The sequence below is a fragment of the Caretta caretta genome, chromosome 2 (genome assembly GCF_965140235.1).
Source record: "Caretta caretta isolate rCarCar2 chromosome 2, rCarCar1.hap1, whole genome shotgun sequence".
NCBI lineage: Eukaryota > Metazoa > Chordata > Testudines > Cheloniidae > Caretta > Caretta caretta.
In genome coordinates, this window is record NC_134207.1 from 175,590,018 (window position 1) to 175,616,878 (window position 26,861).

Sequence of the window (26,861 nt, forward strand, 5' to 3'; positions counted from 1 at the left end):
ACCTCAACCTTCAGTAAATTGTGCCAATGGTTAATAACCCTCATTGTTAAAAATGTGCACTTTAGCTGTAATCTGAATTTGTCTAAGTGCCAATAATTTGTCTTGTTTCAATGGGTGTACAAACATGCCTCTCTCTCCCCTGAAGAATGTATAATCTAAGCAGATAAGACAGACAAAGGAGAAACAGAAATGAAGTGATTTGTCCAGCCTCACACAGCACGTCAGCAGTAGAGCCAAGAACAGCACTGAGGTCTCCTGAATTGTTGGCTAGCACCCTATCTCTTGGACCACACGTGTGTTATATAAACCAACGTCTTAGGGAACAATGTTGTAGTCTAGACTGACGCAAGCACAAAATTATACTTGCTCAGTGGGTGGGCTCTTAATACTCTGCTAGATGTACTCTGGAAATGCTACTCTAGTATTTTGCTGGTTGTCTAAGCCACAGCAACCCAGGGGAATATTCAGGTCTTACCTTTGCCTTTCCTTGATACCCGTTTAAGTTAGAGGGGTTGGTTTGTTCACAGATTTGTATTCCTTATTTGCTTCTTGCTACCTGATTTCCTGTTTCCAATTTTCTTACCACCTTCTGACTTATGCCACCTTCATAAAAACTTCCTGCTACTTTGAGTCTATTATTTAGGAGTTTATGTAAATGATAGGAAAATCTAGTTGTCAGCATTTTTAGTGTAGATCACACAAAAAGTGGCCTTGGAGTATGGATTCTGCAAGATGCTCAACACTTTCAGCTCCCCCGTAAATGTGAGTTGAAAGCGTTCAGCACATCACAGGGTCAGGCCCTCACAGTACAGATCACTTGCAGGATCTGAAGGTCTGATTTTCCTCTCTATATACTGACGTAACTCCATTTAAACAGGTTTACAACCAATGTAAGGAAGAATCAGAACCTAAGTCATTTCAAAATCAAACCTAAAGTGTTTGCTTCATCTTTTAACGTATATATCTCATGCATCTTTCCTGTGGGCTGAATTCTAGATGTATTTGTTTTTTATTACTGAGGACAGGGTACTGCAGTGATTTAATTGCCACTAGCATTTTGGCTGGGTTGAAACATGATTTCTCAGACAAGCAGATATGAGTCTCTGAATTTAATCCCAGCAGGTGTTTGTCAACATAACAAAAAACCCACGGTGCAATTTGGTATAATAGGCAGATGAAGTTCAGGATGAGAAAAAAACAGAAGTGGAATAGGGGGAGGACAGCCTTGCAAGTAAACACTGAGGCATGTTGGCAGAGCTGCCTACGGATGTTTGCACAGTGTCTCCCAGCTCTGTCACTTCCCCATTTTCACAAATACTGAAAATGTCCCTGCCTCAGACAAACATTTATTTAAAGAGACTATAAAAAATTCCCCTTCTCCTGAGCACAGGAACAAACAGAACAGCACAAAGGGAGCATATTCACATCCCCATTGGGTGCCAGCTGCTATTTCTCCTACTCAAAGTAGCTCCGCTTTTGGGTTAGTTTTGCTTTGGTCTGTTCTTTGTGATTCTCAGAAGGATGATAATTTCTAAAATAGCCCTTCATTTCACAGGTTGGATGGAAAACGTGTAGCCATTGTGAAACATGAACAGCAGCAGAGAGTACTTAGAGGTGACTCTGAAGGGGGGAGGGAAGATCAGCAACAAACACCCAACGCCCCATTCAAAGCAAAGTGGAGGGGCGCAATCCTGGGACCTTACAAAGCTCTTCTTGGCAAGTGAGCTCTGCGTCAAGATCATTTTTAAGTGCTTTGAGCCTCTCTGCATCATGCCTGTCAGAATACTGGGTTCCAAATGTGTAGTGGATACAGCGCCAACAACAAAAATCATTACATAATGGGCCTAATTCTCCACTGCTTCACACTCTGTGTATTCATTCAGACCTGACCAAAGCAAATCTAAAAATGTTGCTCTTCTGATTTACTAGCCTTTTACACCCACCTCAAAAGAAGGCAGTTGACAAAACAAGGTGCAAGGCCGTGGAGAATCTGACTCCAAGGTTTCAAACATTTTCCGGTTCAGGCTTCTTGACTTCCAGTTGTGGTGTAATTATTTAATCAGAGAACAAGTTTGTTTATCAACCTAGAAAAAAAGAGCTCAATGAACATAACGACTTAGTTGAAAATAATAGCATGCTTTTAAATAGTCTGACAAAACGGTGCCCAGCAAACTTTGAATCTGGCAACCAAAATTCTTGCGTGAAAAGCTGTTGGCAGTTTTGCCGTGACTAGTTTGAGGGAATCTACAAAAACAGCAGAGTCTGCAGAGCACAGGCCAGCATATCATTCCCATGCCAAGCTGGAAAGTTTTGGAAAATGTTAATGCTACTGCTTGGAACAGGTTCCTACTTGTGCACTATGAGTCAGATCACGATTCCACTTCAATCAAATTTGTCATGAACTTCAATGAGACCAGGATTTGACCCCAAACGATCACCTAAATGACTTCACTAAAATCCCCTCTCAACAATACTTCCCCTACAATGCTTTTCAGCTGTAAGCCACCAAAGCTGCTAATAAATATAACAATAAATAGGGGGATAATCTACTCTCCTATTTAAACCATTGCAGATTTCTTTGGTCCCATTTATCTTGTGGTGTACACCAAATCCCTGCACTGAACACCCCAGGTATTTGGATCTGGACCTGGACTGCATGCCTGAGCCTTGTCTCTATAATACATGAACCCAAACCCCAGACTGAAATGCCTCCAAAGTTTGGATTCCAACTTTGTGGGTTAGGTCTATCTCTAGTTACACGTGTTGAGCATCTCTACTGCATTCTACTCGTCAAATGTTGCCTGACCCTCACACATGTACATGGGGAGGAAGGGGGAGAACATACATCTTGTGTGGCCAGTTCAAGGGTCAGGCACGGTTGCAGTCCCTGAAAGAAGGGGAGCTTAGCACCACAAATGGAGCAGGGAGGGGCTGGGAGGAGGAGGAGGATTTATGGCCACTCTGCAATAACTCACAAAGGAGGACTGGCACAGGGAATTGGGGGGACTAAGCTGCATGCCACAAAGGGATGTAAGCAGCAGGGGCCCCTGTGCACGAAGGAGCTTGAGGAGGCATTTCCTTCCCAAGGTTCTTCAAGAGCAGTGCTGTTCTGCACTACCCCAACATAAGGCTGTTCCTAAATAGCACAGCTTGGCCACCAGAGGTAGGGGCGATGTGTTGTACAAAAATCATGATTATACTGTGCTTCATTCCTATAAAAGCAGATATGATCGTTCTATCAAATATATGCTCAGTTAGACTCTGACAGCTGGCGGGCTCAGGGTAATGGTAATAGATGATCGAGCCTTTCCCCTTCGGCTCATTGCTTCTAATCCAGCCCAAGTCCTCAGTAATCAAACATGGTTACCCCCTGATGGCTGATTGGCAGCCTGTGTGAAAGGAGTTGGTTGTCTTAGCTCCAGTTCTTGGAGAACAGCTGTCCAAAGAATAAAAGCATCACTGCAACTGACAGTGACATAGGGACTGAATAGGCATGAAAATCAACAACCCTATAGCGATGGCCCCTCCATGTCATGCTTGAGGCACATTGGCACAGCAACCTGGGTCACTGCCTCAGCTATACATGACGTGGGGATAAAATAGAGGATTTCAGTCTCCAGAGTAGGACTGATTGGAACATAATCTTTGAACTCTGCTATTTCATCAAAGCGAAAACATTTCACAGCAAGCATGCAGTTGACTCTACAGCAAGGTGATTACTGTACTGGCCTGGTACATAGATAACCCTGGTTCAGGTCCCTGTAGCAGCTGCTTTGGTGTGATCCAAGAGTTAAAAAAAAGTCAATTCTGAATCAGGCTGAGCAGGGACTTCTGTGATTGAAAGTTTTGGGGTTTGTTCTAATGCAGAAAGGAAAAAAATATTAAAACCTAGAAAATTGCCACAAACCAGAATGATCCTCCTCTTGTCAGCTCTATTCCATAACCACCAGGCGGGCATCAATTTACTAGGCTCTCTGCAATTTTAAGATCTATTTGCTGTATTGGTTAATTCCTGCATCTGGGCAGAGTTCCAATGAGACTCTGACTAGTGAACATTGTCTGGGGGTCACTGTATTGTGTTCCCCCATTAAACACCTTTGTTACACTTTGTCCCTGCACCTTTGATTTCTCCCTTATAATCTACTGGCCCATGTCTCCCATTTTGATGGGTTGCTAATCTCATTCTTCTGAGTGGGATCTCGAGGGAGCAGTCACCAGTCCTGGAGGTGGTCTTTTGCAGGGCCTCCACTGCCTCCTAACTGGCCTTCTTTGGTTAGCCCCTGGTCAGGACAGTTCTTGGCTCCTGGCTTATAATTAGTGGTCTGCATCAGTCTCTTTTGGCTGCGTTTCTGGAGGCAGCCTGGTGCAGGGGTGTTGTGGCTTCACTATCCCAGGTCTTTCTGCCTCCCTTCCAGCTCTAAGTTCTCTCCTTTTATAGCAGGCCTTCTTTCCCCTATTGGTTGCAGCTGTACATGCCAGTCTTCCTGATTGGCACTAGTGGCAGGTGCCTGGGGGTGTAGTCAGGCTGCTTGCTTGTAGGCAGGAGAGGCTCCCTTCCTCCTTCTGCCTCTGTTCAGTATGGGGTTTGTAGGTCCCATTACAGGAGTCCTCCTTCCCTAAACTGCAGGTCAAAGAAGCTTTATTTATCAACACCATATTTCAATTTATCAACACCATTTACAATTTATCAACACCATATTTCCATATCGACATGTGGTTCTCCACCGCCTTGCATTTTGTGCAGTCACTTACACTTATTCAAAGTGAGTGCAAAGTCAGTGTTGTGAAGCACCCTTCGGACATGGTAGGAGCTCACGTGCACGTTGCACAGGTGTGAATGACTACAGGAGGTACAAGACAGTGAAGAGTAGTTACCTTTGGTACCTTTGGTTGGTTGGTTAAAAAGAAAAGCACACTATCAAAAACTAAGATAGCCAGTGAGTTGAATAAGAACCCGTTTAAACTGTGAGTGTTTTATGAATTAAGAAATGACAAACTATGTTCTTAGGGTATTCTGAGATACTGACGTATAGTAGCTTATGTCTTTGAATTGTGTCAAAGAAAGGGTACTACACTGATGGCCAGTATAGCAGCAGCCGCTCCATGGCTATGATTTAGTGCAGGTTGTAACCTGGGTGAATCATAAAGAGGACGGCCATCCATTGTTCTCCCTTTCCACTGAAGGCTGAACAAGAAGTAATGGGCTTAATTTGCAGCAAGGAAGATTTAGATTACACATGAGGAAAAGCTTTCTAACTATAACGGCATTTTAAGCTCTGGAACAGGCTTCCAAGGGAGGTTGTGGAGTCCCCATTGTTGGAAGCTTTTAAAAACAAGTTGGACAAACACCTGTCAGGGATGGTCTAGGTTTATTTGTTCCTGCCATAGAGCAGGGGTCTGGACTTGACGACTTCTCGAGCTCCCTTCCAGCCCTGCATTTCTATGTGTTTATGATTCTATGTGCTGTTTAACCAGCAGGATTTAACATTTTCAATTACCAGGCCTTTGTGAGTGCCATTTTACTATAAATGATTGCAAAATGAATATGAATACACTAAAAGCTTCATTTATGTGTACAAAGATTACATAAACCTTATTAAGGGTTGGTAATGATACCACTAAGAATAGGAAAGAGCTGAAATCTTCCCTGCATCTTAGGATACTGTCATGCCACAGTGAGATGTAACTTGAATTTTTTTTTATGTGTATATTTTTCTGGACAGAACTCCTCCCTCACCCCAATGATTGTCCACTGCCCTGCATCTTGTGTGGTCACTTACAGTTATGTAAAATGAGTTTAAGGTGTGTGGAAACCACTACACATAATGCAGGGACTGGAGAACCAGGCCACAAGGTCTATTTGCAGCATTGCTGCTAGAGCTATCATTTAAATTTTACTTGCTAGATCAGAAGCTTAACTGAAGGTCTTATAGAGCAGTAGTGGCCCCAGAAAGTTAACAGCACCAGTGGAGTTCCGGTCAACAGTCAAGCTGTTCCTGGTGACCAGGAGGCCTGAAATGTCTTGTCCCAGAGAACTCCAACAAGAAACGGTTTTGGCTTCTTTTCTCCTGTTATGTTGTCCTAAGAAATGCCACTGCAGGGAGTCATTGAGAGTGCTATAGTGCACCAGTCTAGATGTTTGGTAGCATGGTGAACATACCACATTCTCAGGGGCAAGCTCTGTCAGCCCTCCAAAGACTATGATCTTCAGGCTCCATCCATTGAGTTCCCATAAACACTCACATGCTTCGGGCAGCAGAGGTTTCTTTACTAGGGCTGCCAGAAATAAAAGGTACAAGTACCCTAGGCACAATTACTTGAACAGTTACAGGCAAAAGATTAACCAATAGCTCCTCACCCAGTTCCTAAGAAAGTCCTGTACAGGGGGTCTAGAAGTAACTGACTCTTGGTATAGTGTCTCCACCTTGCTGCCTACTGGTTGCCGTCCTCTCCCCTCCTGCTCCAGCTACTGATGGTCCCTTGCCAGCAACAAGATGTTTCTGCCTGGCACACAGTCTTGCACAGCTAGTTCTCGAACTACCTGGTTTCTCCACAGCAAGCTCCCAGGCTTCCGCCTCAAACTGGTCATCTGTGGCCTCTGGCTGTCTCCTGAGTCTGGTCTTCTCTGACCTCAGGCAGCACTTTCCTTTCTTGTATCCTGGGAGTTATGGAGCCCACTCCTGTGTGGGTGTTGAACAGGAGAGTAACATAGCCCAGAAAAGTAGGTTCAGTATATAATTTCACAGCCCGAGACTAGGTTGCCTTGACAGCAGTGGACACTATTTCAGCGTTCACATTTTTCTTGCCCTTGTTTCCTTTTGTTTGGTTTAAAACCTCCCTTCTCTCTGCATGAGAGGTTATACTGTTTGAAGGAATCCCAAATGGAGGGCAAGCTGTTTACACAGTTGTCCTCACCATGTGAAGTGTTATGCTAGTGAGGGAGCGGGGCTAAGCGAGGCCCTATAGACAGAGCCAGAGATAACCGCAGTCAGTCTGAAATTCAGGAGGAGTGGGGGTTCTGAATAGGGCTGGTTGAAAGTTTTCCACTGAAACTTTTTTTTGAAGGAAAATTGGGTTTTCAACTAAAATTTTTTCACAAAAAACGTCTGCATTCTGTGCAAAATTTTGATTTTTTTCATTGAAAACTCAAATGCCTGAACGCGGAAGTATTTTTGATTGGAAATGCTGCCACAGTATCTTTTCAGATTTGTAGTTCTGTTTCCTCATGTGTCCATTCTCCTCTGCGGGCTGGACTCAACCACTGGACTACATCTCCTCTGATTAAGACTACGTTTCAGTCACAGGTATTTTTAGCAAAAGTCATGGACAGGTCACGGGCAGTAAACAAAAATTCACAGTCCGTGACCTGTCCATGACTTGTACTATATACCCCTAACTAAATGTTGGAGCGGGGTGGTGGTGGCCTGGGGTCACCACTGGTGTTGGGGGGCAGCCTGGGACCCCAACTGATCTTGGGGAGGGTAGTTGGGTGGGGAAGTTGGTGAGGCTGGCAGGCTTCCTACCTGGCTCTGCACCTCCCTGGAAGCAGCAACATCCCCCTCCCTCAGCTCCTAGGCGGAGGCGTGGCCCTCAGAGCGCCAGCTCCACAGCTCCCATTGGCCGAGAACCTCAGCCAATGAGAGCTGCAGGAGTAGTGCCTCCAGGCGGAGGAAATGGTGTGCAGAGCTGCCTGGCCATGAGGTAAGCCAAGGGAGCCCCCTGAGGTAAGTACCACCCAGAGCCCTCACCCCCTCCCGTGCCTCAACCCCCAGCCCTGAGCCCTCAACCCCCAACCCCTGCTCAGGCAGCCCCTGGGTAAGCCACACTGGCCACTTCAGAAATCACAGAGGTCATGGAAAGTCGTGGAATCAGTGACCTCCGAGACAAACTTGCAGCCTTACCTATGATGCATCATAGCCAGGGATTCCCATGACGCATCAACCTATCTTCTCCATGAGGGGAGACTATGGTGCCTCATCGGAGATATAGTCCAACCTGGAAACCTAGCCTATAAAGGAGAGGTAGCCTACAACTTCCATGAGAGGTCACAGCAGCATTTCCCAACTGAAAATTTTCAATTTTCTGCTGAAAACTTTTGTTTTATGATTTTTTTTTCTGAAAAGTCTAACTTTTCTATGGAAAATTTCAATGACAACAATTTTTTTTTAATACTCATCTAAATCTTCTATGGAAAAAGCCCATTTTCTGACCATCTCTAGTTCTTAACACCTTCAGGCGCTTTTGAAAATTGCAGCCATAGTGTGGCCACGAAGACTTTTTTCTTGGCCGGTTAAGCTTCCCATATTGCATACAGCCCTCTTGGGATCCTTTTATGCTTTCCTCCTCTGTACCACATCAAGTTTAATTCTACCTATTCTTTCTATTCAGTGCCCTGTATTACTCCCTCCTTGCAGCATCCTCTCTGCTCCACCAGTTATGCCAGCCTCAATTGCCTGCTTATTATTTCTATGCTTTTTCTATGCCACCTCCTACACTTCCTGAGTTGGTCACTAATCCTCACTTTAGTTAAATTCCTCCTTTGCCAGACTGCTCACAAGATGTGAGTCAACAAAGACATTAATTTAAATGTTTAGATACATCTAAGGGCCACAGCTCGGGTTCTTGGATGAAGACAGAAAGCCTTTATTTTACCAGTCAATAACGTGGTTCCCAAGTGGATAAACTACAAGGCCAAAAGGCAAAGGAGGGCAGTGCATCACAATTAGGGAATTAGCTTATTGTTAAGGATACTTCTATTTTAATACAAGCAGAGGCCCGAGTCTGCCACCATTATCCATTCTGAACTCCCACTGAGACCACTGGGAATGGAGTGGCTATAGGATCAGGCAATGTTAATGTAGATTAATTTACAAGGCTAGTTTTGTATGTTTTTTCTTTCAAAGCAACAATTTTATTAAAACCAAAAAATGCAAGTACAAAGAACCAGCATGAAAGAAACCATACTGAAGCAGTTTTTTAAAATAAGAAAACAGTACTGGGAAGTGTATAATATGAACTTTTTTTGTCAAAGAGACAACAAAGTAAGAACCTGATCCTGCAAATACTTATGTACATTCTCAACTTTACACTGTGGGTAGTCTCATTGATTTCAGGGGGATTACTTGCAATGTGTAAAGTTAGGCATGTATATAAGTCTTCGCAGGTTTAAACCTAAAAGACAAGAATAAAAAGAGAAATTAGGAATTTCTTAAAAATTTAGGAATTAGGAATTTTTTTAAAAAAAATATTGGAACAATTAATTATAATTCTCATTAGAGAGAATGACAATTGTAAGTGGGAATCAGGCAGTCAGGTACAGACAACAAAAATCATTTTCTTTCTCAAGTATGATAGTGATCATATTAGGTCCTCACATATTTGTCTTGAGTTTCCATAGGAACTTGTTTAGTTATGGGTACCATACTTCAGACATATTATTTGTAGCTGTTAAGGTTGTTGAAAGAAAGAGTACCAAAGGGACTAGAAGCAAGAAGGGTAGAAATCCTGATTTCCAATTGGGGTTCAGAATCCATTAATTTTAAATAGGATACAATCCCATCTAATAAACAGCACATAGGACAAGATTTAGTTCAGTCCTTTGCTCAAATGATTTGAGCTACTAAAATTCCCAAGAAGCCCTGAACCAGGAGAAGCAGATAGACTGCAATCAGTGGACTTGGACACACATACACAAAAGAAATTGCATAGCATGAAACTGATAATCCATAATATAGGAATACCCCCAGAAACAAAGAAAAGAGCCCCCACATGGGAATTCCATTTTAGACTGTAACACAGATTCTAGAAAAAATATGCAAAGCCTTTGGCTGAGCAAATGAATTATCCGTTATGCAATTTACATGACATCTCTCTAACATCACTTGAACTGGATCTACATGCCATTAAAACACTTTTGCAAACCTCTGTAGCCAATTATGCATCAGTCAGACAGCTCTGAGAGTCTTCCCGCTACGCCAAGGTGCAGGTTAGGTTACTTCTCATGCTGTTGCTTGGACAGAATAGAAGCCACCGAACATATTATGTGCTTGTGGAGGATATTGTGTCCTGAGCCAAATCTGGCACATTATGGGGTAGGATGTTTGGAAAGGCAGGTGACTGTTGCCACCAGCTAGGCATTGTGCTTTAGGTCTTCCGGGGGAAGGCGTCTTTTCCATCCTGCTTTCATTGGGTCAAAGTCAAAGAGGATTCTTGCTGGAAAGGCAGTGGGCATTTGGAGCAGATGGCCATACCACCTTAGAGAGCACTGGGGAGGTGTATGAGAGAGTGGGACCCATTTATAGTTAGAAAACTGATCTCCTCATTCAACTTGAATTCATCCATTTGATGTTTTCAATCATTTGGAAACACTTCATCTGAATGGTGTCCAACTTATTTTAATCTTGACAGGAAGGGGCCATGTTTCAGTCCCATAGGTCAGAATATTGACCACCAAAGCATTATATAGCCTCCGTTGTGTCTCTCTACTTATCAGTGTGTTTGGTTTGGAAAAGATGCTCTTGGTGAGACACCCCCTTACTGACTATCCTTTTGCAGTGCAGACTTTGCACTGTCATCCCTGTTATGGACAACAGAGCTGAGGTAAGTGAAATCACTAACAATCTAGCTAGGCCAAGAAAATGTAAAATGATTAATTATTACTATTTCAGTGCTCAACATATGCTGTGTTTTACATATAAAGAGGATGCAAAGGATCAGATTTAGAGAGGTATTTAGGTGCCTTAAGAAGTAGATAGCTACCTAGCAGGATTTATAAAAGTGCCTAAGCAGGTTAGGCACCTGATTCACTTAGGTGACTTTGTAAATCCCACTAGACACCTAAGTATCTTTGTATACTTGGCCCAAAGTCCCCATTACAGTCTTTGGCCCCGATCCTGGAATAAGCGCCACATATTGGTCAGATCCATGTGCCAGAATGGAGCCCCCTTTTTTCACAATATAACTGATGATGGCACAGAGGTTCGGTTGTCACGGGATAATAGTTTCCTGTTATGACAGGAGATATGAGTGAAGACAAAGGTCAAGTTTAGACCTGATGTAAAGTTAGGGCAGCTCTATTAAATGCAGCTGCACCTAATTTCACCAAAGCTGTATTTGATCCAAAATATTGTCAATTGATGACACATTGAACCTGAGCTAATGTCCTGTTCTCATACCTTTAGTTTGCTTATGCCAAACTACTGTAGAATAAATCATCCTAGGGGAGGGAAGGGAATAAATCCGAGGGGAATAAATCATTGCGGGGAGGGATAGCTCAGTGGTTTGAGCATTGGCCTGCTAAACCCAGGGTTGTGAGTTCAATCCTTGAGGGGGCCATTTAGGGATCTGGGGAAAAAATTGGGAATTGGCCCTGCTTTGAGCAGGGGGTTAGACTAGATGACCTCCTGAGGTCCCTTCCAACCCGGATATTCTATGATGGCACAGCATAGCGTGCCAGGCAATGAGATGCTCTCTTTTACCATTATGGTCCTGCTGCATTGACTAGCTTATACAACAGACTTTCGAGTGCTTCAGCCATTCAAGAGAGAAGTATGGGGGTTTCTTTTAAGAACTGTAAACTGTATGTTAATTAGTAATTTTGCATCAGAATAGAGAGGGAAAAGATGCATTAGTTTATTGTATGTTAATTAGTGAATTTGACTCATTCGGAGAGAGACAAGGAAAAGATGCATGAGTTCAGTCTATTGCCCGACCAATGCAGAATCATTCTCTACAACATATTTATGAATACATTCTCTAGTCTGTGTTAGAAGTCCCAAAGGATGGGTCATCTAGGACTTTCCTAGGGAAAAGTATTATTCAGCTTAATAGATCTGTGTCAGGAACTTTCCCCTGATACTCAGCCGTTTTGTAAAAGTAATTATTTTATCATCTTTCACTTGTGTATCACCTTTAGCATGCAACAAATGTGTCAATGATCATAAAACTCTTATTCAGAAAATTAGTTATTCATACAATTAAGGTAATCTGGCTTTCTTTCTCAGTGACAGGTTTGTGTGTGTGTGTTAACCTTTATCAGTGAATAACAGTGACACATCAGTAATCAGACAGGATGGCACAGATTACATTGGGTACAATAGACAGGCAGATTGTGACATTAACAGGAATGACAAAAACAGGATGTTAGCTCATACTGAATATAATTTAAAGGGTCTTGGGTTTGGAGATTTACCTAACTTGAGTTCATGTCCTGTTCTTGAGGTAATAACCATACAATGGGAGGGTAGTGGGCAGGTCTGTACAGGAAGAATGTTATGTCCCCACCCTCCACTAGTCTTGGGGTCACACCTTGGGTAAATGTGAGTAATGCCTAACTCTCCCTGCCAGGGTCGCAGCAAAGTCTTCAGCTGCATATGATGCGGAGAGGATGGTGATGAAGTATATGCCTTATGCTGGCAACCTGCGTTATATACACAAGCATGGGCCAATCACTACACCCACAGGCAGATGATGCTCTTTAGCTGAGGTAGGTAGCTCATCTAGGAGAAGCACAACTCTGAATACAACTCCTGCACCCATATCAGCTGCCACTCCTGCAGCATCCTATCCTGGAGGAGCTGTCCATAGACCTTTCTTTAGAGGAGGTTACTAAGACCATCAAGCAGCTGTCCATAAGCTAGTCTCCAGCCCCTGGCAGCATTCCACCTGAAGTGTACAAATGTGAGATGCTCACCTGGTCAGGAAACTCACCAATCTTTTCAAGACTATATGGGAACAGGGTACCGTGCCCCAGGAATATAAGGATGCTGTCATAGGCCATCTATACAAAAGGAAGGGAAGCATACCTAGCTGTGACAACCATTGTGAACTATCACTGCTGTCTATAGTGGGGAAGATCCTTGCATGGGTTGTCCTCAACATGCTCATCTCTCACCTAGTGGAGTCAGTGTATCCAAAGTCAGAGTGTGGCTTTTGTGCTGGCTGTGGCACCATGGACATGATTTTTGCAGCCAGACAAATACAAGAGAAGGCTCATGAACAGAACAACTAACTGCACATGGTGTTTGTTGACCTGACCAAGGCCTTTGACATGGTGAATTGTGAGGGCCTATGGAAACTCCTTCATAAATGTGGTTGCCCAGAGGAGATGGATTGCTGTCATCTGCTCATTTCATAATGGCATGATGGCCAGGGTGATGGAGTATGGTGACTCATCAGAAGCCTTCCCTGTCACCAATGGCACCAAATATGGATGCCTAATGGCGCCAGTCCTCTTTGCCATTGTCCTTTCAGCCATGTGTTCACATTCCAGGACTTTGATAGCAGCATCCACATCTGGTTTAGATTGGATGGGGATCTATTCAATCTACAGCGATTCAGAGCCCACACCAAGGTAATTGAACAGCTATTAAGATAGCTCCTGTTTTGCTGGCAATTGTGCCCTCATTGCACACATGCTCAAGGACATTCAGTTTATCATGGACTGTTTTGCCTATGCCTGAAAAAGACAGAGGTTATGTACCAGCCAGCACCAGACCACTAGCATTACAAGCACCATGATCCCATCACCACAATTGACAACACATCCCTCAGCTCAGTCAGGAAATTCTGCTACTTGGATGACATACTTTCCAACAATTCCACGCTGGATTATGAGATCACTCAGCACCTGGGCAAGACCAGCAGGGCATTCGTCAGGCTCTGGAGGGAGCGTGGAGTTTGCCTCTGAACCAAAATAAAAACCTATTGTGCTGTTGTGTTCGCCTCACTCCTCTATGACTGAGAGACATGGATGCTCTATGGATGCCACATCAGACTGCTGGAGAGCTTCCACCTTCTGTGCCCATCTGCAACGTCAAGTGGCAGGATAATATCCCCAGCACTGAAGTCCTTGAAAGATGCCAAATCCCTGGCACTGGGAGCACACGCATCAAGGCTCATCTTCGCTGGGTCGGCCATGTGGTCGGCATGGAGGTTTCCTGTACGCCGAAAGTGGAGCCCCACAAACAGCTGAGCACGGAGCGGCCTGTAAGGGTCGCCCCATAAAGACACCTTGAAGGCCGACCTCCAAGCATTAGACATTAAAATCTGGGAACTGATGGACAGACCCAGATGGAGAGGTGTGTGCCATGAGACCGTGTCCACTTTTGCGTGGCAGCGCGGCAGGTCTCTGTAGGAGAGCCAATCACCGTACAGTAGTCATGAGCGCCAATTGTCTGAGATTTAAATTTCCGTTTGATAATGAGCTCGGAGTTGCCGGTTCAAATCCAGCACAAGTCAGGAGAGACCAGAAGTTAGAGTCTTGGTAGTTGTTTAGTAGCCTCTGTGAAATGAGTTTGGTTTAACTTTGCAGCCCAGTAGATAGCTGTCAGCACCAGAAACACTCCCATCATTGACAGACTGGCATCTTCAGCCAAGAGGCCAAAGACTGAGTGGGCATTAGGACTGAGCTACCTTCCCACCAAGTCAGGGCTGCTACCTATGCTGTGTCTTTTTTGTGGAGAGAATACTCTAATAGGGCTCCTTCTACCTCCCTGTGGTTTGAAGTCATCATTCCTTTGCGTGAGTGGAAGACAGGTGGCAACAAAACAAAAGAAAACACAAAACAGCCCGCCAGGCTGTCTTTGTCCAGGAAGAGAATTAGTCTCTCAAACATATTTTATGTCTGGGGGCCGTAGCTGAAACAGACACCAAACAATACCAATCCCTTTCCCTGCAGGGTGCTCACACAATCCCAGTCTTCCTTTGCATCAAGATGAAGGAGCACACCCTGGTCTCTTCTGAAGGCTCAGGTCTAGTCTAGAGGCTATTCCACTGTCTTGTCCCCAGACCATCTCCCGGTGCCATTTGGCCACCTTGGGTTTTTGTAGTTTCTCTAATCATGAGACACAACTGTGAGCTTTGCTTCACATCCCAGCAGCCAACTGGGCCAGAGCTATCAGCTGTCTTCTCCAGGCCTGACACCTTAGGCAGTTTTTGGAGGTTGCTGAGTACATAACGAGTGGTAGCTCAGCATCTTGGAAGATTGGGCCTTACTGGGGAAGCAGTGGGATTGTTAAACTTGAAGGATAATGAAAACTACAGAGAAGATGCTGAACTCCAACAGCTTTATTAACGTGAATGCAACACATTCATTAACACCTGTAGATATAACCACCACGATACATCAGCAAATTCACATCTCTGAAGACATCAAAGCAACTCTAGTGCATCAGACACTGCAGTGCACAGCAAAGGGAGTGCTCAGAGCAGTGCAGGGGCAGGTCACTGGACTGTCATGCATAATCCAGAATGGTCACAAGTCTGCCTCCATTTTCACAAATATTAGCAAAAAAATAATAAGTTGCAAGTCAAGTCACGAAATCAGATTTCAGTTGTACTGTTCCACAGCATTACTAATAGCAAAGCAAGATAACAAAACCAAACAACTTAAAAAAGTATTTTAAGATTGACAGTGTCCCTTTTGGCTGTCAGCTTCAGTCTTCACACTAGGTAAGTTTTCTTGTTAAAAAACACTGATGTTATTTATATTTTTCTTTAATCAAAGGCCTTTTGCCTTCATCTCAAGAAGATGGGAAAAAACGTGACAGCAAGAAATGAACATGTGAAGGCTGTCAATGTACCAAGATCCCACATTTCTAAGGCAGCACCCTTTGAGAGCAACATGAAGAATTCCATTTTAACACCTCCACATCCCTTTGCAAAAATGACTCAGATGCACGTAGCTTCCGACTTAGCCCCTGTGTACATGTGTAACTACACCAATAGCATAGCAAGGGAAGTTTCAGTTAAAGTAGGCAGGGTAGTGTTTCATATACATTGACCTGGCACTACAAGCCGGTAATAACTGGAAGAGCTTCTACAGAATGAGTTCACAAGCAAGACATAACAGTGCTTGTTAAGGGCAGAACATTCAAAACTACTCAGCATTGGTTTCTCTTTTAATGGTAAAATTCCCATTGACTTCAATGGGAGCACAGATAGGACAACACGGAAAATCCCACCTTAAAGCTTTCACTCACTCAAAGATTACAAAGTATTAGCATGGGGTGGTGTGGTTATTTTTTTAAACAAAAACAACTTCAGTGCTAAGTACAGTTTGTTTGATCTCTTCTATGGGTTTTGCCTTCCTGTTGAGGTTTTTTTCCAGATTGTCTAAGACACTCCCCTGCAGCATGTATTTTTTTAAAAGCATCAGGATTATCTGCAAAACGCTTCAAACACACTTCATGTGACCTGATTAGGAAAGGAGGGACTGAGTCATCAACTGTAGCATCTACAGCACTTTTCCTGTCACAAAACCAGAAATAGTTTGTGCACTGCCGAACATCCATAGCAGAAGATTTTAATTCTATTTTTAATCAGGATAGACTCCACACCTTGTGTCATAAAACTAGGGAGGATACAATTTCCCTCCTCCCAAAGACAGCATTGTATTTGCTCCTGCAAAGTATGTCCATGTGCAAAATACATGTTTGGTACTCAAGTACCCACTTGGCTACACAATGCATATTCTGCAGGCACAGGTTTCCTGTTTGTGCACACGTGTATTTAAGGCCTGATCCAAAGTCCAATGAAGTCAAAGGGAGACTTTCCAGTGATTTTTATGAGCACTGGATCAGGCCCATATTTTGCAGGCACAACTTAGAAGCACCTCAAAATAAAGATACTACTAATTAAGTCTGGCTGACCTGATTTGGATTAAAAACCCCAACCAACCAACATACCTCATCCTGCTCATCCCCAATCTCTAACTGAACCATACCTGCTGTTTAGAGGAGTTTCGTTAAAGTTTTATTTGGCCATTATTTTATATTTATTATATTGTATATAAATTATAATATGTGTGCCTGGTTTTGGAGTTTAGTCCTCCAGTGCAAATGTGGATAAGGGCTGCTGGCTTCCCATGAAGTATTATTTGGGAGACAACAATACATTCTCAAGAGGGTTGTATTGCTATTATAACAGATGTGCATTGTAATTAGAATATAATACAGGGAGACAAAGGTATTGCTCCAGTTTTTTCTCTATGCGTGCTGAGGACTTGGCGCTTTTCACGACTGCAAGGTCTTTAGGGCAGGGACCAAATCTTTCCATGTATTTGTACAGCAACTAGCACTATGGAGTCTCTGGGCACTACTGAAAAACAACAAATAAAATAACGTCACAGTTGCATGGTTGTCATTTGCAAAAACGCTCTATTTCCTAACACCATGCTATAATTGGCATGATTATATTGTCCCTGTTTCTATAAATGTATTATTTATAGTTTCTATTAATTAAATTAATACATTTCATTTATTCAGAGTGGTCCATTCTCACACTGAGTCACATGCAGAATTCTCATGAACATTAATAGTGGTTACGAGCATGCCTCAGTTTGAGAACAGAACATGTTCAGTGCCACTGTGCTCAAAAATAGAGGAGCCAAGGACTGGTTATGGGAAAGGGGCAGGTGATGCAGTGGGTTAATGTATTATACTAACCTTTCGCCTCTGGAAAACTGGGTTCCAACCTGCCATAAGGCAGCAGAGAAATCAGTTTAGAGATCTCGGCATAACACCCAGTGAGAGGACAGATTCCAATCTAATTTATTTTGTGTTTAAACCAGTGTAAATGCCATTGCAAGTAATGGATTTGGTTTACACTGGTGTAAAATATCAGAATCTGGCCCACAGCCAATATGCAAAATATCATTCAGGGCAACTTCTCAGGGAAGGGACAGGACTGGAATCTGAGAAGTTTTGCAGGTCAGGCGTGCGGTGCTATAAGGCCTTCGGAGACAGAGAGGCTCGTAGAGCAGCTCTATGCCTCATTCTAGACAGTGCTATAAATCCCTTGCTCTCATATATATTAAAAAGAAGAAGGAACTAAAATTATATTTAATGAATTGTAACTTCTGCAGTCTCACTGGGCCTGCTCCCCTTGAAGTCAATGACAAAATCTCCCATTGACTTCTGTGGGAGCAACACGTCTGAATGCTCTTTTCCGGGTAGCTTTAAATTTGACTGGAAAGATGCCATGCCCTGGGGACAGCCCAATGCATCATCCAGTTCTGCCATGTTAAATATCTCACACAGCCTAAAACACTTGTGGGGCCCAAGCTTTTGAGCGAAGCCCCATGGATATTAATGGTAAGACCCAACCAAATAGAAGTTAACTGCCAACAAGCCGTTTTATGGTAACACTAAGCTGCAGCTCTACTCAGCCTCTGACTACCACAGTCCCTTTCTCATAAAGAGGGGCCTTAGGAATGGATTTCCGCCGGCCGTTCACAGTGCTGCCGAATCTCCTCTGCGAGGTCCAGGCACCGCAGGATGCGCCACTTCTCAGCAGCCAGCTCTTCTCTGGAGACCTGGCCGAACAGTTTTTTGGCAAAGAGGTTCTGATCTTGCATGAAGAGGCCCACAGCAGACCTCGGGGCCTCAGGGAGGTTCTCCAGGCAACCACTTTTGAAACAGAAGCTGATTTTCTTATCACGTCTCATCCCTGGTCCCCTTTCTTCAATCCATGTCAGAGGTCTAATGTGAGAGAGTAGAAAACAAAGGACATTTAGGAAGAAATAAAGCCACAGGGTTATTCCGTTTTTTCATCACTGTTTAACACTAAATGCCCATCTAAAATGTGTTAAAACTTCAATATAGATGTAAGCCAGGGCCTGAATGAGCTCTCCCCTAATGTCTTTTGATGACCTGGGAAAAGACCTGAGGAGCAGACCAAATTTGCATAGACACACCTATTTTGTCTAAGTGATCAGGAGACAGACCAGCTTTGCCAAAGGGATCACTTTTGGCTATTCTGGGTATGACGTTACACCCCATATTCTTCATAGAAATATGGTTATGATATAAATATGGCATAACTAAGATATACTTTATGCAAGATGGCTCATGTAAGGTATCATTCAAAAGGCTGTGATCTACTGGATGTGCTTATCCAATTTGTATGCATGTATCAATTTTGTATCTGGAACTAGGAATATTGACCATATATCTGTATTTCAAATGTGCTACTTTGAGTGATGGCCAATACTAGCCCTTCAGGCCCAACAATGAAAGAGTCAGACAGGGCTGATGGCCCATCAGCAAGGACAATGGACTGTGAAAGAGCTTAGTCTTCCTGTGGACGCTCCAAACAGCCTGCAAGTAATGGCTGCTATGACCCTGGAGAGACACGTGACTGAGTCACCTGGTACTTTTCCACTGTAGGCAGATGGGGATCAAATGAAGGATTCCCGCCTTAGGTAAATCCTTTTCAAGGGCTGGGGAGGGGGTTGATTGGGACTCTCCTCCATTGCCTACCCAAGAAGGAAGACTGCTGAAAGAACCTGAAGGGACAAAGGAACTAACCTGAAGGGAAAGGCAGGGGTCCAGTCTGTAAGAAGAAATAACTGGAACTCTCAGCTACTGAAACTCTGCAACTTACCTAAAATAACATTTAGCTGAGGAATTACTTCTTGAAACCAGTCTCTAAGTTCTTAGTATGCGTGTTTTGTTTTATTTGCTCAGTAATCTGCTTTGTTCTGTTTGCTATCCCTTATAATCACTTAACATCTGCCTTTTATAGTTAATAAATTTGTTTGGTTTATTATTAAACCCAGTTTGTGCAATTTCTAATGGGGGGGGGTGAAGTTCTGCAGATCTCTCTTCACATTGAGGGAGAGCATGAATTTTTATGAGCTTGCACTGTGAAGATCTTTCTATACAGCGCAAGACAATATTATTTTGGGTTTATTTCCCAAAGGGGGTGTGCATGTGAGTGCTGGGTGAATCCCCTCACACAGAGCTGACTTCAGTCTGTGTCTGCAGCTTGGTGTGGCCCTACCTATGCATGTGTGTGTGCTGCAAGAGGCTGGAGAGCCTAATTCAGCAAAGCAGTGAGAGGGAATCCAGGCTGGTGGGGGAGGAGGGGCTCAGTGAAACCCCAGTACATCAGGTGACATCCCAGAAGTGCAGTTTAACCCTTCACACTGGGTTACAATTCACTTTAGTCTTAGACACAGGGGTAATGAAATGTTGTTATGCTTATTGAATGAGTAAAGAGCAGCAGAACTGTATTTAATATGCCCTAATTGAGGGGTCACCCTAAATTAACATCACCTGTTAAGTAGATGCCAAATCCAAGTGAAAGTCAGAGGAGGTGGTGACAGATGTTCCTACCTGGTGGTGTGGATTTCTTTAAAGGGTCCTAAAAACCATTTTATCCTCCGCCTCTAGAGTTTAAAGGTAGAGCTGACTAGACTCAATTGAGAGTCCTAGTTTCTTCTCAGTGATCACTACAGCTAAAAACACAAACTCATTTAGGGCCTGAGCCTTAGCCCTGATAGCACTGACAGTGTTGTGGTGCAAGACAACATAGAGGGAGCATCAGCAGTGAGGTTCTCTGCTGCGCAGTGAAATCGCTAAGGGCTGAAACCACTAGGGCAGGGCTAGGCAGAGGAAGCTCTGAACACAGCATCGCAGCTGAAGGCAGAAGCGGCAACACTGGCAAGCAGTGACAGCTCTGAACAGCTGGAGAGCTGGCAGTGTCATGCAGCGGTATCACTGGTTGGGTCTCAAGCTGGCTCTGTTTGGTAATGCTGAGGGGAAACCCTAGACACTGAACCCAGCCTTTGTTGCTGACATCATCACCTGGCAGAAGGGTTATATATGGCGTGTTCCGGTAACAGGCTCAAAGAGCAGTAATTAATGTAACATGGAAGGACTCGGTCTTGAGGTTAGAGCAAGGATTTGGAGTATAATCCTTGGGTACTAGTCCCAATTTCTGCCATTGTTTCACAGTGTGACCTTGGCCAAGTCCTGTAAATGCTCCCCACCTCAGTTTTCCCATCTGTATAATGGAGCAAATAATATCTAACCATCTCACAGGAGCGTTGTGAAGTTTAGTTCATTCGTGTCTGTAGAGTGCTTTTTGATTCTTGCATAAAAGTAGCTGTACAGGTGCAAAGAAGAGAAGGTGCCAAGTTCCTGCTGAAGATACCTAAGTAGCATGGCTCATCTGCTCCTGTATCATTACATTACTCACTTCTTGTTTGCAGTCTGAAAATGTGCTGTCATTCTGGAATAATTCTCTTCTTTCTGTTCCTCTCGAGTGGCTGAGGTGACAGTGAGGTCTCCAAAGAGGTCAATGAGCCAAGTCAGGCGGGCAATTCCACTGAAAGCTGGGAAGCCTGATCGCTCTTCATCCAAGGCACCACCTACAGGAATAAGAATGAAAGGACTTGAGTAGTGGGAAAGGAACTCCCACCCTAATCAGCTGCCTGGAGTCCAGCAAAGGGAAAGCTTTGAGGGTCAGTCTGGGATGGGAGCCTCATGGCTGGGAGCTCAGTGAATCCAGTCTGCTGAATAGGAACATTTGGTGAGCTACGCAACAGGATATGCTGCTCCTTTTCAGTTGTTCTTAAAGGTTGAATTCTATCAAATAAACCTTTCAAGTCTCCCTTGCCCTCCTCAAATACTGATAACTCAAGGAAACTCTCCCACTATAGCATACGTGTGCCATCTGTCGCATTTGGGCCAGGACCATCTCCGGTTTCTGCAGTCTTGGCCAACGGCCCAGAAACCTGCTAGGAGTGTCTATTGGGACCAGGTGGGAAGCTTGAAGCTGCCTGTTTATCCCCCTTTTCCAGCCTGAGCTGCTCTGTCCAGGGTTCCAAGAGCCAAACAGAGGGCAGCAAAGAGCACTGCTGGGGAAAGGCAGCCATCATCTACCCAGCCAGCTGTTACAGCTGATGAAGATGGGCGGGCAGAAGAGGGCACGCGAAAATAATTGCCACCCAGATCCCCATCTGAAGGTAGAGAGGAAGACAGACATAGATACAATGAATGTACAGGAAAACCCTAAGGATATGTTGGGGAGCACTAGGATATGAGTTCACACAAGGGGATGGGGGAATGAAACCTTTACTCTCTCCCATCTCTTAGAAGACAAAAACAGGGGAGGAGCCTGGGGGTCCCTCAGTGGAGAGTGGAGTGATTTTCAGCAGCTTTCCACCCTCTCTGGAGACCAGGTGAGGATGAGGGGGCTAAAGGGACCTCCCCAGGTCACTGATACTCCAACACAGAAAGAGAGCAGGAGACAGCTGTGAAGATACTAGAGGGGGAATAGGCTTGCTGTCCTCCATCAAACTCACTCTCCAGTATCTAGCAAGCAACAGAACCTCTCCCCGACACAGGCAACTGCCAGTAGAGGGAGATGGTTGTTTGAAGGTCTCACTGGATGGGTCCTGACTCCGTGACTCAAACTACTACAGAACAAGCCCTCACACGAGTGAGCGAGCGAGTGAGTGAATGAATGAATGTCTGAAGTGGCTGGCATCTCAGCAGGACAGGCAGCCTGAGTTTCTTTAGAAACTGACCTGTGAAATGTAACGTTCCTTTCACAAGCTCCTTCCCAGTCACTTCCTTTTTCAGCTGCTTGTACTCTTCTGTCAAAAGTTCAATGTGCTCCACATGGAGGATTTTACCTGTCATTGAGAAAACGAAGATCAAATGGGATTACTAAAAGCTTTCTGCATGAATCCAAATCCACGTCTAGGCAGTAAACCTTTTAGCCATCATCAGTATGCGCACACTTCAAACAGCCTTATCTGTGGCTGGCAGAATGGTGCCAAGACAAATCATCAAGACATTGCACTAGGGATCCAATTTTGGCTCATTGTTCTTAGGGGGCCACACCTACAGTCCACAGTAACAGCAAGCTTAGCAAACAAATGGCAGCATTTTAGCTATTGACTTGAATAGGAATTGGGTGAATGAACTGACCGTAATACAGTGCCTTGAAAGTTGAGGCACTAGCCTTCAAAACGAAGCTTGAGTGAAGTCCTGACCCTCTTTCCCCTAACTCCTCTATCCTCTCACTCTTCCAAGGCCACTTTTTATTTAAAAAAAATGTGCATTATTTAGTTGTATTACCATAGTGCTGAGGCGCCCTAGGCATGGACCAGGACTCCACTGTGCTAGGTGCTGTACAAACAGAACAAAAAGATAGTCCCAGTCTCAAAGTATGGTACTTACAAGCCAGGCTGTGATAACCTTAGTCACGCTGAGGAGCGCCTTATTCCACTGAAATCAATGGGACTGCTCCTGGAGTAAGAGGGTACCCTATGTGCATGAGGTTGTTAGGGTCTGGCACTTAATTGGGATGGCCATTGTACTGGGATGTCTCCAAGGCAATCAGATAGAACTACTGCTTAACGGACGGAAAGGGCATAAATTGTGCTTACTTGGGGACCCGTCTGGCTCATAACACAGGGATAAGTGGTGCTCATCTATGAGCTAGCTAGGTGTGAAATTGTCCGCTCCAGTCTTTTAGCACAGATGTTGCTAAATGAAGACTACAAAAGGATGTCAGTGAGCAGTGGCACACACTGTCCAAGTGGCTGTAGTTTGCTCTTGCCTGGCAGTGTGCCCCTTCTTGCAGCGCCATGCCAGAGTGATGTAATGTGGAGGTCCACACTGCACTTTCTTATAGGCTCCCCTCTACGGCCACAATCTGCCCCTTAACATTTTAGCGATGGGACTGCTTTGCTTAGAAATGTCTCCTATGGACCCTCTTTCCTTGTTTTAAACATAGGTGCTACTACAGCCCAGAAAGGCATGAAGAAATGAGGGTGATACACATGAACATACACAGACCTGTCATATAAGCCACAGTCTTAAGGTTTTGTTTATGGTTTTATTTCCAGGGGGAAGAAGTTGGGGAAGGTTCTATGGTTACTCACAAGGTTAGGTTTTTGTTCTTCAAACATTTTATTAACGCTCTGATGGATCTTTCTAGCTAACTCCATTCTCCATGCTAGTGCTGGCAGGGATTGAGATCACTGTGATTACTAATGCAAATGCACCTGTCTCGACTGTCATCTTGTCCTCCGCATTTGTCTGTTTATTCACCTGTTGCACGTTGTCTAAATTAGGGCTGTCAATTAATCGTTGTAAATGCATGCGATTAATGCAAAACAAATTAATTAGATTAAAAAAACAGTCACGATTCATTGCAGTTTTAATTGCACTGCTAAACAATAATAGAATACCAATTAATTTATTATAAATATTTTTGGATGTTTTCTACATTTTCAAATACAATGATTTCAGTTACAACACAGAATACAAAGTGTACAGTGCTCACCTTAAATTGTTCTTTATTACAAATATTTCCACTGTAAAAAGATAAACAAAAGAAATAGTATTTTTCAATTACCTCATTCAAGTCCACAGAGTCCTACTTCTTGTACAGCCAATCGCTAAGACAAACAAGTTTGTTTACATTTATGGGAGATACTGTTGTCTCCTTCTTATTTATAAAAAGAAAAGGAGTACTTGTGGCACCTTAGAGACTAACCAATTTATTTGAGCATGAGCTTTCGTGAGCTACAGCTCACTTCATCGGATGCATACTGTGGAAACTGCAGAACACATTATATACACAGAGACCATGAAACTATACCTCCTCCCACCCCACTCTCCTGCTGGTAATAGCTTATCTAAAGTGATCACTCTCCTTACAATGAGTATGATAATCAAGTTGGGCCATTTCCAGCACAAATCCAGGTTTTCTCACCCTCCACCCCCCCCCCCCAAACTCGCTCTCCTGCTGGTAATAGCCCATCCAAAGTGATCACTCTCTTTACAATGTGTATGATAATCAAGGTGGGCCATTTCCAGCACAAATCCAGGTTTTCTCACCCCCCCCCCCCCCCCGCCTCTTTTTCCAAAAATCACACACACAAACTCACTCTCCTGCTGGTAATAGCTTATCCAAAGTGACCACTCTCCTTACAATGTGTATGATAATCAAGGTGGGCCATTTCCAGCATAAATCCAAGTTTAACCAGAACGTCGGGGGGGGGGTAGGAAAAAACAAGGGGAAATAGGCTACCTTGCATAATGACTTAGCCACTCCCAGTCTCTATTTAATCCTAAATTAATAGTATCCAATTTGCAAATGAATTCCAATTCAGCAGTTTCTCGCTGGAGTCTGGATTTGAAGTTTTTTTGTTTTAAGATAGCGACCTTCATGTCTGTAATTGCGTGAACAGAGAGATTGAAGTGTTCTCCGACTGGTTTATGAATGTTAGAATTCTTGACATCTGATTTGTGTCCATTTATTCTTTTACGTAGAGACTGTCCAGTTTGACCAATGTACATGGCAGAGGGGCATTGCTGGCACATGATGGCATATATCACATTGGTGGATGTGCAGGTGAATGAGCCTCTGATAGTGTGGCTGATGTTATTAGGCCCTGTGATGGTGTCCTCTGAATAGATATGTGGGCACAGTTGGCAACGGGCTTTGTTGCAAGGATATCATGAATAGGTCGGAATATGAACAAGAGGCTGCTCGGCAGCTCTCCAACACCACTTTCTACAAGCCATTACCCTATGATCCCACTGAGAGTTACCGAAAGCAACTACAGCATTTGCTCAAGAAACTTCCTGAAAAAGCACAAGATCAAATCCGCACAGACACACCCCTGGGACCCCGACCTGGGATATTCTATCTACTACCTAAGATCCATAAACCTGGAAATCCTGGGCGCCCCATCATCTCAGGCATTGGCACCCTGACAGCAGGATTGTCTGGCTATGTAGACTCCCTCCTCAGGCCCTACGCTACCAGCACTCCCAGCTACCTTTGAGACACCACTGACTTCCTGAGGAAACTACAATCCATCGGTGATCTTCCTGATAACACCATCCTGGCCACTATGGATGTAGAAGCCCTCTACACCAACATTCCACACAAAGATGGACTACAAGCCATCAAGAACACTATCCCCGATAATGTCACGGCTAACCTGGTGGCTGGACTTTGTCCTTACCCATAACTATTTCACATTTGGGGACAATGTATACCTTCAGATCAGCGGCACTGCTATGGGTACCCGCATGGCCCCACAGTATGCCAACATTTTTATGGCTGATTTAGAACAAAAATGCTTCCTCAGCTCTCGTCCCCTAACGCCCCTACTCTACTTGCGCTATATTGATGACATCTTCATCATCTGGACCCCTGGAAAAGAAGCCCTTGAGGAATTCCACCATGATTTCAACAATTTCCATCCCACCATCAACCTCAGCCTGGTCCAGTCCACACAAGAGATCCACTTCCTGGACACTACAGTGCTAATAAACAATGGTCACATAAACACCACCCTATACCGGAAACCTACTGACCGCTATTCCTACCTACATGCCTCCAGCTTTCACCCTGACCACACCACACGATCCATCATCTGCAGCCAAGCTCTGCGATACAACCACATTTGCTCCAACCCCTCAGACAGAGACAAACACCTACAAGATCTCTATCAAGCATTCTTACAACTACAATACCCACCTGCGGAAGTGAAGAAACAGATTGATAGAGCCAGAAGAATTCCCAGAAGTCACCTACTACAGGACAGGCCTAACAAAGAAAAAAACAGAACGCCACTAGCCGTCACCTTCAGCCCCCAACTAAACCCCTCCAACGCATTATTAAGGATCTACAACCTATCCTGAAGGATGACCTAACACTCTCACAAATCTTGGGAGACAGGCCAGTCCTTGCCTACAGACAGCCCACCAACCTGAATCAAATACTCACCTTTAGATAAGCTATTACCAGCAGGACAGTGGGGTGGGAGGAGGTATTGTTTCATATTCTCTGTGTGTATATAAAGTCTGCTGCAGTTTCCATGGTATGCATCCGATGAAGTGAGCTGTAGCTCATGAAAGCTCAGGCTCAAATAAATTGGTTAGTCTCTAAGGTGCCACAAGTACTCCTTTTCTTTATACCACACAACAGAACCACTAACCCAGGAACCTATCCTTGCAACAAAGCCTGTTGCCAACTGTGCCCACATATCTATTCAGAGGACACCATCACAGGGCCTAATATCATCAGCCACACTATCAGAGGCT

The 26,861-nt window shown here is 44.1% G+C and overlaps 1 protein-coding gene across 2 annotated transcripts in view; it reads right to left on the bottom strand.

Moving 5' to 3' along the window:
- Positions 1 to 15,051: 15,051 nt before the first annotated feature.
- The window catches only part of BLVRA (biliverdin reductase A), a 50,579-nt gene continuing 38,769 nt past the window's right edge, over positions 15,052 to 26,861 (bottom strand). For both annotated transcript variants that reach the window (XM_048839099.2, XM_048839098.2), the window contains 3 exons: positions 22,316 to 22,423; positions 20,983 to 21,154; positions 15,052 to 18,479 (listed from right to left, as the gene is read on the bottom strand). In XM_048839099.2, the coding sequence (XP_048695056.2) occupies positions 18,206 to 18,479; positions 20,983 to 21,154; positions 22,316 to 22,423 (554 nt within the window). In that variant the 3' untranslated portion in view covers positions 15,052 to 18,205. The remainder of the gene's footprint in view (positions 18,480 to 20,982; positions 21,155 to 22,315; positions 22,424 to 26,861) is intronic.